The sequence below is a fragment of the Lemur catta genome, chromosome 5 (assembly GCF_020740605.2).
Source record: "Lemur catta isolate mLemCat1 chromosome 5, mLemCat1.pri, whole genome shotgun sequence".
Lineage (NCBI taxonomy): Eukaryota > Metazoa > Chordata > Mammalia > Primates > Lemuridae > Lemur > Lemur catta.
The window spans coordinates 97342221-97360346 of NC_059132.1; the positions used below are offsets into that span (position 1 = coordinate 97342221).

Consider the following 18126-nt stretch of genomic DNA (forward strand, 5'->3'; position numbering starts at 1 on the left):
CAACATTAGTCATTGTCTTAAAAACAATCTTTGGACAACTTGACAACAGTGCAAAAAGTGGCCGTTTGTTATTGGTTTAATTTAAATTTTAAAATTACTATAGAAATCGAACATTTTTCCACGAGTTTCTTGGACATTTGTATTTCTTGTTTTGGAATGTGGTAGGCGTAAGTCTGGTAAGTGCTAGGAAACAGTCATTTCAGTGTCATCTGGAAAGTGCCTAAAACATGAACGTTCAAAGCAATACTCTCTGGTTTAAGTCAGCAGAGAGACAGGCGACAACTTCAAGCTATCAACATTCAGAATTTTGACTCGCAGTCTAGAAAGGAAAGGCAGTCTTAGAGGGAAAGATTGCCATCTCTGCACAGAGGTGGACGCTATGAGCTGGACATTTGGGGAATAGATAGGAAATCCCAGGCAGGTACCCTTACGTTTTAGCGTTTTTTTCCTGCTCATCACACTCTCTACACAACATATATTTTTAAAGGAACAAAAGATAAAATACATATTGACCATTTGTTGGTCAATTATTTTAAGTGCTTATTTTAATTTTTTTCCCCTTCTTAATGTGTTTGTTTTTCCCTCAGGGTTTCCTATTCATTTATCTCCTCCATTTCCTGATCCACTTAGAATAAATCCCGATGTGCACACATATCCACCTCCCTGGGACTAAGTACTATTAATGACATCGGTGTGTAGGCTGCAAAAGGCTGCCAAAAGTATCTAACTTTTGAGAGGAGTTAGTCATGCAATTTGTGTGGCCCTGTCTTCACTTAAAGCCATCAAATGGCAACAAAACAAAACAAAACAGACTACATCACTCATACAGAGCAAAATGATACAGATTTCTTTCTTTCTTTCTTTTCTTTTCTTTCTTTCTTTCTTTTTTTTTTTGCAATTGCCAAGGAGTGTCACTTCCCTTGAGAATCTATAGTTTAATTCACACCCATAAATCAGGGGTCATGTCTTCTGATGGGTGGGGGCAGCAGTGCCTAAGATCAGTTCATTCTGACATTTCCAGAAAATGGTCTTGCATAATGATAAATCACTCAAAGAATAAATGCAAGCTGACACTTCACAACTGCCTACAAATGTACATTCAATCTCATTGTTTGCATAAAATAAAAAAGGACAATGAACCAACTCCTTTTAAAAATTAAGAACAATTCATGAATGGAAACCCAATTATTTTCTTTAAGAGTCAGGGAAAGAAGAAAGACTGTGTTCAAGGCATTGACACTATACCGTTGAGACAGGTTGTCTGACACAGGTTATGGCAATAAGACCTCTCACTGCCCCTTGGTTCTCTCAGGAAATCCTACCATATTGCTTTAGTCTATTAATTCTTTCAATCACGAAGACCATCTCACACCTTCTCCATGTTTCTTAAGCTTCTGACAACTTCCAGTCTTAGATGACCCCTTGCTTTGCTTCTTATTTCACTAAGATAATGGAATTATTCAAACGAGAACTTCCTGGATTTTCTGGCATCAAAGAGCCAACACGCTTGCATCTGTTCTCATACATTCCACCTGGCCTGGGCCCTGCCCGCTGTTCCTGCAGACTGAGGCCTCCTGCTCCTCCCACGGCCACCTCCACTTCAGTGTTGGGTCACACTTCCTCTCCTTTACTGAAGGACTTTGCTGCTGCCACTCAGCTTTCTCCAGCATCAGCTTTCCCCCTCTCTAATAGATCGTTTTCATCAGCATGAAAATATGCACCTATTTTTCCTGTCTTCAAAAAACTCCTCTTCCCCAGACCCTACGCCACTCTCCAGATACTACCTCATTTTCTGCTTCCCTGTACAGCAAAATTCCTCAAGTGTTGTCTAATAGCGGCCTCTTCTTCTTCTACCCATTTGTTCTGCTTTTTGAGGCCTGTAATTTCATTTATTGATTAAGCAACTTTATGACAACGAAAATAATGAATACAGGGGCCAGGCATGGTGGCTCATGCCTGTAATCCCGACACTTTGGGAGGCCAAGGTGGAAGGATCCCTTGAGCCCAGGAGTTTGAGGTTGCAGTGAGCTATAATGACTCCACTGCACTCCAGCCTGGGCAACAAAGTGAGATCCTGTCTCAAAAAAAAAAAAAAAAAAAAAAAAAACTTTACCCACATCCCACTAGCCTAAGACATCAATTGTTCTTATTTTACTTGTGCATTGGCTTATGTCCTTTCTTGCACTGTTGCAACCACAGTCTAGAAATATTTTTACATGCTACTCTCCTTACTTAACATTATAATTTCCTCTCTTACTACAAAATTTATAGAATTAGTATTTTAAGAATTAAATTTCATCAAGTTGATTACATTTAATCAAGTATAATTCATTTCACTATCCTGCTATTTTTGGCCATTTAAGTGGTATTTTGCAGTGTTACAAATACTGCTGTGGTTAAGCACTTTGTGTACATAATTTACCAAATAGCTTTTGTGTGAATTATTTGTTCATGTATTTAATATATTACAAAAGAGTCTTAAAAAGTGGTGTGACTGTCCTATGCAGTAGTGGCTAGTATCCTATCTACTACTGAACAAGTACTAAGATCCTCTACAGCAGCACATCCAGCTGGAGCTGGGATGGGAGGGTAGTTGCCCCATTGTCTTCCTATTTATGCCTCACCACTATTCCTTCAAGCCCGGCTGGCATGAGTGGCCTCCACCTTCAAGGTTCTCTAGGCCAGAACAGACACAATGTCCGTGTTCCTGCCTGTCCCACACTTCAGGAGACCACAGCACTCTCCCACTAACCCTCTGACCATGCACAACTTCGGTGCATCACCCAATGGACCCATGTAGTCTCAACTCAGCAAGTATCCAGCCATGAACTAGATGCAAGTCACCCATCTTGCCAGCATTTCCTCTTCAAGTGCCTCTCACCAGGAATACTGTAGTCCTCAAGGCTTAAAAATCACCTTTCCTCCTCCTCATTCTCTATATGGACAGCGGGAGGCGGATATTGCCTGGCGTGACCATTAAGTCCTGCAGGGATATTCTGATAACTTGGCTTTGAGGTGTCTTTTTTGTGAGAGGACATTTAGTAGCCCCCCGCCCCCAGGTTTGGGCCTAGCATGGATTCCACAACTTCTGGCTATTTGGAAATGTCCCGTTACAGTTAGGTATTGCTATGGTTTGAATATCTGTCCCCTCCAAAACTCATGTTGAAATTTAATCTCCAATGTGGCAATACTGAGAGGTTGGGCCTCTCATTAATGGATTAATCCATTAATGGATTAATGGGTTATAACAGGAGTGGGACTGGTGGCTTTTAAGAAGAGGAAGAGAGACATGACCTAGCACACTCACGTGACATGTGATGCCCTGTGCCACCTCCAGACTCTGAGGAGAGTCCCCACCAGCAAGAAGGCCCTCACCAGATGTGGCCCCTCAACCTTGGACTTCTCAGCCTCCATAACTGTAAGAAATAAATTCATTTTCTTTATACATTACCCAGTTTCAGGCATTCTGTTATGAGCAACAGAAGACAGGCACCTCTTCCGAGTCCTAGGTGCAAAGCTTCCTCACTAATTCAGGTGCAGTTCCTGTGAATAGAGCATGTGGCAGGTATCTCCCGCTTGCTTGCTGCTCTGGGTCCACTCCCTGCCCTTCTGCACCCTGCACCCTGCTTCAAGAGGTTGACCTGTGTGAGTGACACCAACTTCTACTCTTGCCCTCTGGCTAGATCAAGGGGAGGAGAGTGAAGTCAGTCGGCAGCTCCTTCTCTGTGATGTCACCTCTGGCCAGCTGCTACTTCAGCTAACGGTTACTGCACCTCTCTGAGTAGTCTCCTCTACATGACTTTCCTTCTAGGTTCTGGTAACTGTATCATCCCCTTGTCCCTTTGGTCCTAGGAGGGGTAACGGCTCTGCTGGTATTAGCCCCAGTATCAACACTATGCCTCAGTTTTATGCCCCACTCACCCCTTCCTAAGTAGTAAACCTTCCTCAAATTATCCTATTTTTGAATGTGCCATCTTGTTGGGATCCTGATACAGTAGATAATGAAACTTGATTTTCAAATTCATTCTGAGAGTATTTGCCTTTTGATTAGAGAATTTCACATTTATAGTAAAAATTTATATGATTTTACTCCTTGCATCTTATTGTATATTTGTGTACATTATGTCTTTTTATCTCCTTTCCTTACTTGTATTGGATTGATCAAGTTTCTTTTTATTTCATTCCTCCTGTAAATTGGATTTCCACTATTCATCTCCATGCTGCTACTCATAACTTTCCTAAATTTAACAGTCATATTTATATGTGAAAACTAAATAATTATGACCTCCAACTTGCTCACTCCATAACTCACATGTACTTTTCAAACCTACTAATCATTATCTTTTAGCTCCTAATTATTAGAATTTTTTTTTTTTTCTGTGAGACAGAGTCTCACTCTGTCACCCTGGGTAGAGTGCAGTGGTGTCATCATAGCTCACTGTAACCTCAAACTCCTGGGCTCAAGTGATCCTCCTGCCTCAGCCTCCCGAGTAGCTGGGACTACAGGCATGGCCACGACACCCACCCCTCAACTGTTAGAATTAAATCCATGTATTTCTATTGATATACCCCAAATTAAATAACTTTAACTTCCTACTACACTAGACTAATAGTTCTATGCTTCTCCACTCCTTCCACTGAAATGAAACCTTTAGAACATTTAACTACCTATATCCTTCCTATCATCCAAATCTTAAATTTGGATGAGATAATTATAGGATTTAAATCCCAGACTATTAGCAAATATTCCCTCACAGAATGTCTCTCGTGTTTCAAAATTCTTAAGAGAGTATAATTCCCAGCTAACTATCATCATCCATTTAGATTTAATTATAAGGTTCATTATTCATCAATGTTTCATGAACCTTTTATCTTTATCTTTTTATCATGAAATTTAACTTTCATTTGGTGAGAGAATTTTCTCAGAAAGGGTATGGGTAGGATATTTTTAGAGCCCTTACAACAAGCAAAAACTTTACTTTGCTCTCACATGTGAGTGACAAAGTTACTTGATATGGGGATATTGCCAATGTATAATGTACTGTGAATGTAAATGCAAATTATCTGATTCAGCTAAGGTTACAGAGAAGTCTGTTACTAACCCAATTATCTTTCTTTGTTAGTTACCCTTGAATGTTTTCTGTTTTTTGCCTAGAAGCATGTAAGATTTTCTACCCTGATGACAACTGTTATTTTCTAATGCCATCATTCCTTCCACACTTATTAGGACATTATACTATAAGGAAAGAATTTTTTCTTCATTTATTCATGTGTTTATGTAAATTAATATGAACTCATGGATGCTTATTTTATTCAATAGGCAACATCTGTTTTTATCATTGTTTATCGATGGTCAGATTGTCCCAGATTTAGCTAGTGGAGGCCCAGTCAGGCTGGCTTTTGTGATTTTTTTTTTTTTTTTTTTTTTGCCATATTGCTGTCATTCTTTGAACATGTTTTACTTTCATATGCACACACACACACACACACATGCACATGCTCGTGTGCCCCAGGCTCACCTTGTACTTTTCCTGCCCCAGACCTAGAATCAGGTATTTCTTCAAACAGCTCTGGAGTTTGTTGTTTTGTTTGCTTTTTTGCAGATAATAGCATTTAGAAACGGATATCTGGACACTAGTTATGCTGAATGTCATCACAATGACATTGCTGTCCAGCCTGCTCAACGGAAAGAGCTGGGGGATATATATCTACAAATACGTATGTGTGCACACACATGTATATATATATGGTGGAAAACATAAAACCACTGATATATCCAAGTCTAATCTTACACACTGCAGGATTTATCCAGTTTTCTCCTTTACTATATTTGTAACTCTTTTTTCTAACAGTGAGAAATCTGGTTCCCATGACTTCAATATATTTGTTTATGGGATCAACCCCAGTGTGCTCCAGCTCTGCTCCCTGAGTGGGCATCTTCCTCACCTTACTCTGCCTCCACACCCCATGGCAGGCAGCTGCCCCTGTCTGGATGCTTTCCTTATCTGACTCGGTCTCCTCATGCCACACTGCCACTGTCCTCACGCCATGTTTCCACTGCCACCCCACTCTATGCAGAGGCCTTTCTCATCTCTCTTGGGCTTCACCTTCTTGTGCTGGGCCACTAACCCCACTCCCCAGGACCAAATTATTTAGGCAAGAAAGAAAGAAAGAAAGAAAGGCAATGAGAAAAAAAATGTCTATTTACATGTTTATATACACATATATCTATATTTGTACATATGTGCCAAAACTCCCACTACCACATTTGATACCCTTTCTTTGATTGCTTATTTTGTTTACCATTTTTTCAAAGCCAGACCTACAAGCAATGCAACACTGCCAAGCAAAAATAAGAACATAAAGAGTACTTCCTTCCAGGGCCCACTTCCTAGGTGTGTGACTTGTGCAGTTGCACAGGGCCCTGTGCTCAGAAGGTTTAATGGTTTGCTGTTGTCATTTTGAAATTCTTAATAATTTTTGAACAATGGTCAAAAAGTTTTAATTTGCTTCCATGTTCCTTTTTAGGAAACTATACATATATTTATCTGTTTATGTATTTTAAAATGAAATTATATTGTGCATATTGTTATGTTTTTTTAGCTGAAAATTTTGTTTTATAGATCAATATGATGTATCTTCAACATTATTTTTGACAGTTGCATAATATTCCATTGTGTGGATGTACCATTAATCTATTGAACTAATGACTTGTTATTGGATATATAGATTATTTCTAGGTTTTTAACATTATATGACAAGGAATTTGGGTATTAGGTACATTTGGTTTAAAATTCTTCCTTCATCACGTAAAGTTGTGTGAACTTAAAACAAATCTTCCTCTTTGAGTTTTAGTTTCCTCAACTATAAAATGGGAGAAAATAATAGAATCTCAAAGCTATTTTTTAAAGGAATACATGAGATACTACAGACAAAACACTTAGTATGTGGTACACAGTGTTTAAAGTTTCTTCAGTTTCCTCAGTTGTAAAATGGGAATATTTACAATATCCATCTCCCGGAGTTATTGTGAGTTATTAATTAAATGAGTTATACCTAAAGTGCATATAAGCACTCAGTAAATGTTAACATTATGAGTACCAACTACAAACCAATCCAGAGATAATTGACTGATAATGAGTTATTAATTAAAAGGCCAAAAAAGGTGAAAAAACCAACTCTGAACACTTATTTATAAACAGACAAAAATGCTTGCCAAAAAAAGTTCACAGAAGTTTCTTTGATTCAAATATCTGAAGCCAAAGAGGGATTATGTGGCCAAGCCTCAGTTTACTCTGGTGAGTTTCCGTAACACACTGGATAGTTGTACTTTTCATTTAAATTACTAAACCCGTTTGCAGTCATGCCACTAATTCTATTTTTTTAAACCAGAATAATATTCCATCTTTATAGGTGTTCCCTAGAATGAAGGAAAACAACGTTTTCCTTTTACCAGTTCCCTATTACTCTTTTTATTTAGTTGTCAGATACATTTTTGAACTGAATTCTTTTGTTTTCAAAATTCTCCAGTGGTAGACATTTGGGATATTTGTTGGTGCTCCTGGACCTAGGCCAACATTTTCATTGCTACGTATTTAGAATATCTTGAATAAATTTTAAGTGGTTTGTCTCCATCCCATTCTCTCCTACGGGGTCCAGATCCTGCAAGTCCTGACATGCCCTGTGCAGGGCGGGCCGCGGAGGCGGAGTGATCTAGGGTTCCCCTAAGGCGCCTGAAACTGAAACCTCTCCAACCTCTCATCCCACGTTTATTTCCCATTCGCCTTCCTGGCACCCTTCGCCTTCTGTAGCGAACGTCCCATCCTTCAGCCGCCCCCACGATGGGGCCTGCACTTGCCCGGCCCTCCTGTCTGCGGCAGGGGCCTGCGCGCTCCTGAAAACCTCCTTGTTTCCGAGGCTCCAGTCGGAGGCATTTGTTGCCTCTGGGAGGATTAGAATTATTAAAGCAGGAATGCAAAAAGAAAGACATAGTTATTGTTCAGCTTTTGTGTTTCAAGAATAAATTTTTGAAACCCACAGCTGAGACAATAGTTATGAAAGAAAAAAAAAAAGAAATCAAGGCTGCTGAAAGAGAAAAGGTTTGTTTTAGTTCCAAAAGTTTAAAGTGTCCATTGAAAAATCCCCAGGCATGAAGTTTAACCCTAACAACACACTGTGTTAAAATGGGAGAAAACTCCAAACTTTGTAAAATAATTTAAGGAGGTTTATTCTGAGCCGAATACGTGCAGCTATAGCCTGGGGAACGTGATCTCTAGAAGTCTTGAGAAAATGCGCCCCGTGGCTGGGCTACAGTTTGGCCTCATACATTCGTGGAGACAGGAATGACAGGTAAAATCATACATCAGTGCATGGAAGGTATACATTGGTTCGGCCCCAGAAGGTAGGACGTCTTGATGCGGGGGCTTACAAGTCATGGGTGGGTTTTAGGGATTCTTTAGTTGCCAATTGGTTGAAAGAGTTCAGCTTGTAAGACTGGGAATGAGTAGAAAGGAATGCTAAGGGGGGGGGGGGTGTCTTCTTTCTGTCATGTGATGCTCTACCAGAATCAGGTTGGAAAGTTAACCCACACTATTCAGGGTTAATAAAAACCTGTTTAATGAGATTTTATCATTTGTAGGCATGGCCTTTTAGAAAGGAATTTGGGCAAGAGAAGAAAAAATCAGAGTTCACTCCTCAACTGTAAAGAAACTAAATGAAGCAGCACCAGCCCAGAGACTTGAGAAGCTTGCCCAGGCAGAGGGAGGACAGCGACTCAGTGGAAGTGGCCGGCACATCTGTTTCCTTCAGGGGTTGAAACCCTGGAGGACACCAGAAGAGAATCTCCTGAAAAGTTTTCATAATTCCGTGGCTGAGGGAGTCTCAGGGTTGGGTGTAACCCCCGGAAGACCCACACAGACCCTTGTGCGGCCTCATACGCTTTGTTCACCCAGCAAGGTCCAAGGTCTGATCCAGAAGTCAGAGCTTTCTAGGTTCTGAGAGGGTTGAGAAGGTTCCAAGAAAGGGCGGAGGGAGGAGGGAGAGGAAGCTTGCCTGGAGGAGTCTCAAGGCTGGGATCAAAGATGCTACAGAATTGGTTACAAATGTGTTTTCAGTTAGGTCTCAGTTGATGATGGCCACCCGAGGACCAAAGGGGCTAGCACAACTGTGCAGCACCAGGGCTGATAACTGTGGTAAATGGAGACCCCTGGGTGGCACAGTGGTAGAAGACCTAGTGTCAGTGCACCCAAGGGCCATTCAGACTCTAACACCAGGCTGGCTAAAGGGAAGCCATTTTGCTTCCAGTGTGCTTTCTGTTTGTTCCATCTTAAAAGTTTAGCATTAACCTGCTGCCTGCTTACCCAGCTGCCTGGCACAAGATTAGAAAACGACCTTGAGGAAAAAACAGATCCAGAGTCTGGAATAGGCTGCTGATGACAAAATCCACCAGACGACCTATCATCTGGTGATAACCATTGAGCAAGTCATGATGACTTGCACAAAGCTTGCTTTCTGCCACCAACCTCCTTTACCCCTTCCCTTTCTAAGTTGCTTCGTAAGTAGGAAAGATGAGATGGTCTTTGAGACTATAGTCCACAGTCTCCTCAGGCTGCCGGCGCTTTTCCTTCACCAACACTCACCTCTTATGTCTTGTTGGCTGGTGGCTGGCAGACGAATCTGCAACACAAGTACTCAGGACACTGGCCCAATGCCTGGATACCCTGAAAGCTCCTTCTAGTAGACACTGTTGGTCCCATTCCATTCCCTTTATTTGAGCAGCACACCCATCACCAGCTGTTGTGAGTGTTGGCTGATACTAGCTCACAAGGCTACCCTTCTCCAGGGAACTACCCTTCTCCAGGGAACTACCCTCACCTGGGCACTGCCCAGAACTACTTGCAGGGTTATCCTCCCTGGGAATAAGTGGCTGACTGATACGGGGCACAAAAACCTGGCCCCGTGTCCCAGTAGGGTCAATCCCATCCTGAGCTCCCTGAAGTATCCTACTTCCTTCATTTCTTTACAGCTTTCTGCTGAGAACACTCCCTCAGTCAATCACTGCATAAGAATCCCCATCTCAGGCTCTGCGGTTAAGGAATCTGACCAAAGACACTCCCCCAAACACTGCTACTACTTTGGGGGAATGAGGAATTGGGGAAAATTCTTGAATGACTGACCAGGTTTAAACCTGAAATAACTAAGAAACACACTGAAATGATTGAATTTATCTGGAGCTAGCTTGATTATGTTTTGAGACATCAAGTGAAAGATAAAAACTAGATTTAGTTACAGAAAAATTTTAAATGTTATATTTCTTCACACCAGCTATTGTGGCTTATGAAGTATTGAACCCACTCTACCTAGAAAGCCTTGCTCCTCTCGATCAACTTCAACTTTTTTATAGCATGCATGTTATTGGCATTGTTTCTAGTTTCCAATCAAAATACAAAGACCAGAAGAGCTGTCCAAAAACCAACACAAAAGAAAACTCCAAGTGTGGTAGCTTGGATCACTTGAGATCAGGAGCTCAAGACCAACCTGGGCAACAGAACAAGACCCTGTCTCTACAAAAAATGGAAAAAAAATAGCTAGGCATCATGGTGTATGCCTATAGTCCCAGCAACTTGGGAGGCTGAGGCAGGAAGATTCTTTGAGCCCAAGAGTTTAAAACTGCAGTGAGCTATGATCAGGCCACTGCACTCCAGCCTGGGTGACAGAGTGAGACCCTGTCTTTGAAAAAAAAAGAAACAAAGAAAGAAAACTGAGTATATGAGCATATTTCTTTCCAAGAGGAAGAATTATGTCACTGAATAAATGACTTCAGCTGGTCTCCAGGAGCAGGACTTGAAAGGCTAGATTTAGAGCACAAAGGAGGCAATTCACCAAAGGAAGCCAGATTCTGAGTTCACATCTCTAGTTGGCCCATAAAGAAGACTGTAAATTCTTCTTTCCAGCTGGTCATCGCACTGGCTTCCGCCATGGAAGGGAGGTCCTGTTCTCAGAGTTCTCACAAATACCAGAGAGGTCCAGGATGGAGTGCACAAGGCATTTTAGGTTACTTGGGGGTTGCCTGGTGGTCAAACTGGTTTGGTGTAATGTTTTCTGTAATCATAGGTAGCAGTGCTCATGTTACACACAGAAAGCTCGGCACTTGTCCTGGAGACCGCATCAGAAGAACGAGAACAAGTGGTTTGAGAAGGAAAGAGAAGTTTATTACTTTGCTGGCAAAGGAGGAAAAATGGTAGACCTTGTCTCAAAATCCAAATTTCCTGAACATAAGCAGAAATACAGAGCTTTTCAAGAGAGAGCCCTGTGTTCTAGGCTACTATGTTAATGATTCTAATCATCCCATCTCTGCAGAAGACCAAGCCTGTGATCTCCACCCACCTGGGGAGCTGGTGGGGCCTGGGAAGGCTGAACTATCTTCTGTAACACAAAGAACAAAAAAATTACCCTGCCCCTCCCAACCACTGGCCTCAGGCAGGGATGCAGGTTTTAATTCTCAAAAGGGAGTGGAGGATGTTTTAAAGAGACAGAAAATATTTTTGCTGGTTGTGTTTCAGGCCATTCCCTCTATTATACTCATGCTTGTCTTCTTCTCAGGACTGAAGCTTGTCACCATCAGCTCCAATGTCTCACAACTTCACACTCCCCTGTGAAGCTTAGCACAGTGGTCTGTTCTCGGTGAACTGCGTAACAGCTGTTTCTGGCTTGAGCCAGACTCAATTAGCAGCCGCTGCCACGTTGCTCCAGAAAGTTGCTGAGAAGCCGGGCCTCCTTTCTTTGATCAGAGGAAGGCTCTGATGGCTTTTCTCATTAGTTTATTAACCCTGAATAAATTATCAGAATGTTACACTACAGAGTTTGGTCCAAGGACTAAATGTCAATGGGGAGAGAAGAGGGATGGTAGCAACAAGACCCGGCAGGCATAGAGGAAGTGGGGAACAAAGCTTGAGCTGCCTCTGCCTCACTAGTTTGGCATCCCTGGCTCTTGGTCCCTCGTGGTGTGAGAGTCATCAGCTGGCATCGCCTATGAGGATGGACAGGAATTTTAGGAATTTTGGCAATGGCAACAGTGGGGAATGGGGCACTTGACCTTTTATGAAATTTCTTTAGATACAGAAGGACTGACCAATATGGAATTCAAACTGGCCAGCAAGCTGTAGGACAGCTCTGCAGATACCTGATAAACATTTTAGCCTTTTGGGATGGAAATCTTTCTAAAATGTATGATATATTTGCTGCCTTTTCCAAAGAAAGTATACCTAACATATTTACCCTTTTCTTTGATTTCTCAAGACCACCGTTACCTGGGTAGACTGACGTAGTTGCCCTACACTGGATTGGCCTGCATTCTGCTATTTTTTGCATGTGTGGTTTTTTCCTTTGTTTACTTTTTAAGCTTTCCTTTTAATCTCCTTCTCTCCCACTAGTCTGTCAGCCATCACTTTGGCTATGCCTGGTGTGCTTACTTGTCACAAATCTCTCTGTTTGGTTTTAAATCTTCTGAGAATTTAACCATGATTGTTAAAACCTAGAACAAGGATTGCCAACACCTGGCATGAAAGTTACTATTCTCCATCCTGCACCCAATCAGTCACTACCCATCACTCACTTCTGGATGTGGTCCAGAATCTATCACAAAAAATGCTCCAAGTAGCTCCTGCCAATTGATTAGAGTTGGCACGAGAGCTGAGAGCTGTCTGCCATGGGATGGGATTGGCAATCAGGTCCCGCAGGAAACAAATGGCACCTTAAGCTGGGTCATTTGAAGGGTTTAATAGACAGTCTACTTACAGAAGTCTGGGTGGTGTTTAAGGAAGCCACGCTCTGCTCTACCCTGAAGTTAGTAGCAGTGGGAGTCATTACACCCCCTTGGCCTTACAGGGCAAGGAGAGGGAACAGTTGCCAGAACCTTGATTTACTTGCTGAGAGGAGCTGTGGTCTGGGTGGGAGGCTGCAGCTAACTGATCAAGACCATGCAGGGAGGGAGGCAGGAGATAAACCCCTAATGCCTCCTCCTCCTACACTCCAGTGTCCTTCAAGTGCTTCCTATTGGCTAAACCCAAGTGGAATCCAGAAGACAAGATAGATCCCTTTGGTGCAGTCCATATAGGATCAGCCTCCAGGGCACACAGCAGAGAAGTGTGGAGAGGGGGACACGGGAGGCCACAGAGAACAACCAACACAGAGTGAAAATAGGCTTGGTAGCATATTGGAGAACTGGAGGTAGGTGGATGTATTATTTGGGTATACCTGGGCACTGAAAGTGGACCAATGTTCAAGACCAGGAAAGCCTGGTATTTGTAAGCCCCTTACCCTTAAAAGGAATGACATATGGTGTTAGTGTATTGAACACCTAGCATAAGAGCACAGGATTATAGCATAATGAAGTTTCCACACAGAGAAACCCTAGCTTGTGCAGACAATGTCAGTTTTATCTGCTTGTCCCAATCCCACCTCTGCACCTAGGGACTCTGGGGTCAAGGAAAGCCATGCAGATCATGAGATTCCTCAGACTCATAATCATGTGAACCAATTCCTCTTATAAATCACTCTCTCCCTCTTTCCTCTCTCTCTCTCTCATATATATATACACACACACACACACACACACACACACACACACATGCACACACATATATATAATCTCCTATTGGTTCTGAACTCTAGACTAATAGACTAATGTATTAGTCTAATATATTACATTTCTCAGAATAGATTCCTGTTGTGAAGTGATGCATGACATATTCACACTCACAAACATATTTCATACATATTTGAAGAATTGAATTAACTTCCATAGCACAAATGAATTCAAGATGCATACAATTTGACGAGTGATCCAAATTTAGCCCTGAATTGCTATTTTTGTTTGTCACTGTAACAAAACTGATTTAATACTTTTAGTTCATATTCTATTTCTTTTCTTCTAGGTTTCTATGTGTTTTATTTTTATTAAATGATGCAATTTTATAATTCAATCTAAAACACACTTTTCTGGCTTATTACATATGGTCTTTAAAAATGTAAGTATAATAGAGGCAACTGGGCTTTAGTTAAAATCAATAAAAAATTTCAAACCAAGTGTTTCCTATTAGTGTCAATGATTGCGTATTCAATTTAATACAACAAGTGATGAATAGAAATGCAGGGGTTTTGTATCACACACGCAATACCTTTTTACTTTTTCAAAAAATCTTTCCATTTCTTTTATGTAACATATTTCAAAATACTCATCCTTTAAATGAGAATTAAAAAGAATGAAAAGGCACTGGTATTCTGGAAAATTTTTAGTATTATTAAAAATAATTACCCACAAAAAATAAAACCTTTTGCATAAAATATGGAGATTGTGCCATTTAAAAGTCTTTATCTCAATTCCTAGTTAAGTGCCTCCCTCTTTAATACCTACTCAAAGCAGGCAGTCAAGGAAAGAGCAAGGCATAAAGAAAAAGCCATTTAAAAGAATCATTAGATAATGAATCATTATATGTCAACACTTGACCTCAATGTGGATTCAAGAGTAAGTTCACCTTGATGAATTTTTAAAGGTGAAAGGAACAAAATGACTAACCTTTAGGAAAAAAAGGATCCTTAGAGGAAAGGATATTATGAAGAATGTAGAACATTCTTTTATTGGCATTGGCTCTTCCACATTGGTTTCCTTCATATAAGCAAAAACCGAGTGAGGACAGACTAAGGACCAATGACGAACAGTGAAATAGGTCTGTTTTGTGCACGTGTCTCTGTTTCGTTTAGTATTCTCTGACCTAGGAGTCCTTGTGATTATCCATCCTAAAGACATGAACTATAGCTAACTCCCAAATCTTTTTTTTGTTTGCAATGCATTCTGGTTTAAAAACAAATGGGTTTTCTTCTTTCCTTCTTATTTTTACTTAGGCTAATAATAAAAAATGAGGCAATGGTCAGGGAAAGCGGCATAGGAGTAAAACAGAACTCCAGACTGATGTGAAACATTTTTTGATAAACTAGGGAAAAAAATCTCATGAGCATGCAGATTACTAGACGTTGACTACATTTCAGGTGTTGGCTTTTCCTTTTTGCATGTTTAATACACAAACCGTAGGCTTGCTGCAGCAGCTCTTCTAAGCAGAGCCCCCTAGGACTGCGACACAAGCCAAACACGACCACACTCCCTGTGCGTGCAGACATCTGACAATTTGTTCTTGTTTTCTTTACCATCTTTTACACACACCCTGTTCCCCAAAAGAGATTTTTGTTTATAAACACTAAGAAGATAATTCATCATGGCCACTGTTTTGTTTCACGTTAAATGACATTTGTAACAGCTTGAATTACCTTCAAGTAAAAGATGAGATTTCTGAGGGATGTTTACCATTCTACGGAATTTTAATTTTGTGGCAGTTTTGATGACAACAAGAACAAAGAAGTGGCTCATTAAGCATTGAAAACTGAGGAGAAAAACTACTTTTTAGAAAATGGAATATTTAGATTGTGATTTCTCATCTTTTTTTAAACACACCAGCCTCAATCTAGAGTGAAAATTTGTAATGTAGACCATTTTTGTTAGTTTTACTGAAAACTCAAACCAAAAATGTTTAATATTTTCAACCTAACTGAATAACATTTTAATTCCAACATAGCAGTTTTGATTATTAAAAAAATAGTATGGGATAAAGGAGAAAAATTAAAACAAAAGGAGAAAAGTTATGTATCACAATGTGGGTTTCATAATAATATTCAGCTTATATTTATGTGATTCTTTGTATACTTAAAATAATTTTTATATAGTTTCTTTTATCTTTACAACAATCATATTTACTAGAAAGGGTTTCAAATGTGGAAACTAGAAGAAATAACTTGTTAAATTTTGTAATAAGGCAAGAAGAAAAATAATTAGCTGGGAAATAGATATAAAATGTTCATTTGGTAACAAGTTCCTTAAGAATAGGCCAGGTAGGCTAAGGGACTCGTAATGGAAGGCTTTAGATTTGCTTTAAAAGCAGGAACTGGCATAGGTATACACTCCAAAAGTACTCTTATGGAAATGCTCCTTGCTTTCCAACATTTAAAATTGCTTTTAAATCTCATTTTCCCCTAAACTGTTTATATTACAACTTCATCAAAGTCAAGAATCTTCTGAGCTTAAGCAGCATCCATTTTTTTTCTTTTTTTGAACTTCACTTTTCTTTTTCTTCTCTAAAGGCGTTAAGGAACTTCTTGCCATATTTACTATAGAAATAGGGGGAAAAAGAAAATGTAGATTTCTCCTTTTTCTTTTTTCCTGATAATGGGTCCGAACACTAGCTTTCTGTCAATTTTTTGTGCATAGATATTACTGTCTTAATCAGAATACAAACTATCAGTAATTCTTGAGGAAGGTACATAAGATTAATTTGTGATTTAGAGAAAAAAGACAAAAATACTGAAATTTCAGGTATTGTTATAACTTTTAAGAATCAGAAAATCCCCTCTGGTACATTAGAAACACTGTAAAAAAAAAAAAAGGGAGCAATCAGCACCTCCTTGAAGTTAGAAAAATGGAAAATGATGACAGTTTATTTTTGGTGATTTTCTTGCATGTTTATTTTCAAAAAATCATGGTAAAACAGAACAGAAAATTGAAGTTGAAGTTACCAGGGCAGAGAAACTGAATACAGACATATCTCATTTTATTGCACTTTGCTTTATTGTGCTTCGCAGATATTGCAATTTTCACAAATTGAAGGTTTGTGGCAACCCACATTGAGCAAGTCTATCAGCACCATTTTTCCAACAACATGAGCTCACTTCCTGTCTCTGTGTCACATTTTGGTAATTCTCACAATATTTCAAACTTTTTCATTATTATTATATCTGGTACAGTGTTCTAGGGTCAGTGATTCTTGATACTACTATTGTAATTGTTTTGGGATGCCACAAACCATGCCCGTATGAGACAGTCCACTTAATCTATGAATGTTGTGTGTGTTCTGACTGCCCCACCAAGTGACTGTTCCCCCATCTCTTCCCCTCTCTTCAGGTCTCCCTATTCCCTAAGACACAACAATATAAAATTAGGCTAATTAATAATTCTGCAATGGCCTCTAAGTGTTCAAGTGAAAGGAAGAGTTGCACAGCTCTCATTTTAAATCAAAAGCTAGAAATGATTAAGATTAGTGAACAAGGCATGTCAAAAGCCAAGATGGGCTGAAACTAGGCCTCTTGTGCCAAAGAGCCAAATTGTGAATGCAAAGGAAACATTTTCTTGAAGGAAATTGAAAGTGTTATTCCAGTGAATACATAAATGATAAGAAAGCAAAACAGCCTAATTGCTGATATGCCAAAAGTTAAATAGTCTGGATAGAAGGATCAAACTAGCCACAGCATTCCCTTAAGCAAAAGCCTAATCCAGAGTAAGGCCCTAACTCTCTTCAATTCTATAAAGGCTGAGAAAGGTGAGAAAGCTGCAGAAAAAAATTGGAAGCTTGCAGAGTTTGCTTCATAAGATTTAAGGAAACAGGCCTTTTCTGTAACATAAAAGTGTAAGGTGAAGCAGCAAATGCTGATGGAGAAGCTAAGCAAGTTATCAAGAAGATCTAGCTAAGATCACGGAGGAAAGTGGCAACAGTAACCAACAGATTTTCAATGTAAATGAACCAGCTTTCTACTGGAAGAAGATGCCATCGAGGATTTGCATAGCTAGAGAGGAGAAGTCAAAGCTGACTTCAAAGCTTCAAAAAACAGGCTGACTCTCTTGTTAGGGGCTAATATATTCCAGCTGGTGACTTCAAGTTGAAGCCATTGGTCATTTACCATTTTGAAAATTCTAGGGCCCTTAAGAATTATGTTAGATCCACTCTGTGCTCTATAAATGGAAACACTAAGCCTGGATGACAGCACATATATTTATAGCATGGCTTACAGAATATTTTAAGCCTGCAGTTGAGACCTACTGCTTCGAAAAGATGATTCCTTTTAAAAGATCATTGACAATGCACCTAGTCACCCAAGACCTCTGACAGAGATGTACAAGAAGATTAATGTTGTTTTCATGCCTGCTAACACAACATCTATTCTGCAGGCCACGTGTCAAGGAGTAATTTTGACTTTCAAGTCTTACTGTTTAAGAAATAAATTTCATAAGGTTAGCTGACAGAGATT

The 18126-nt window shown here is 40.0% G+C and overlaps 1 protein-coding gene across 1 annotated transcript in view; it reads right to left on the reverse strand.

The window, feature by feature from the left end:
- The window catches only part of FGF2 (fibroblast growth factor 2), a 77502-nt gene extending 62298 nt beyond the window's left edge, over positions 1-15204 (reverse strand). The window contains 3 exon segments of the mRNA XM_045552640.1: positions 7756-7943; positions 9639-9675; positions 15084-15204. Of these exon segments, the coding sequence (XP_045408596.1) occupies positions 7756-7943; positions 9639-9675; positions 15084-15204 (346 nt within the window).
- Between the last annotated feature and the right edge of the window lie 2922 nt (positions 15205-18126).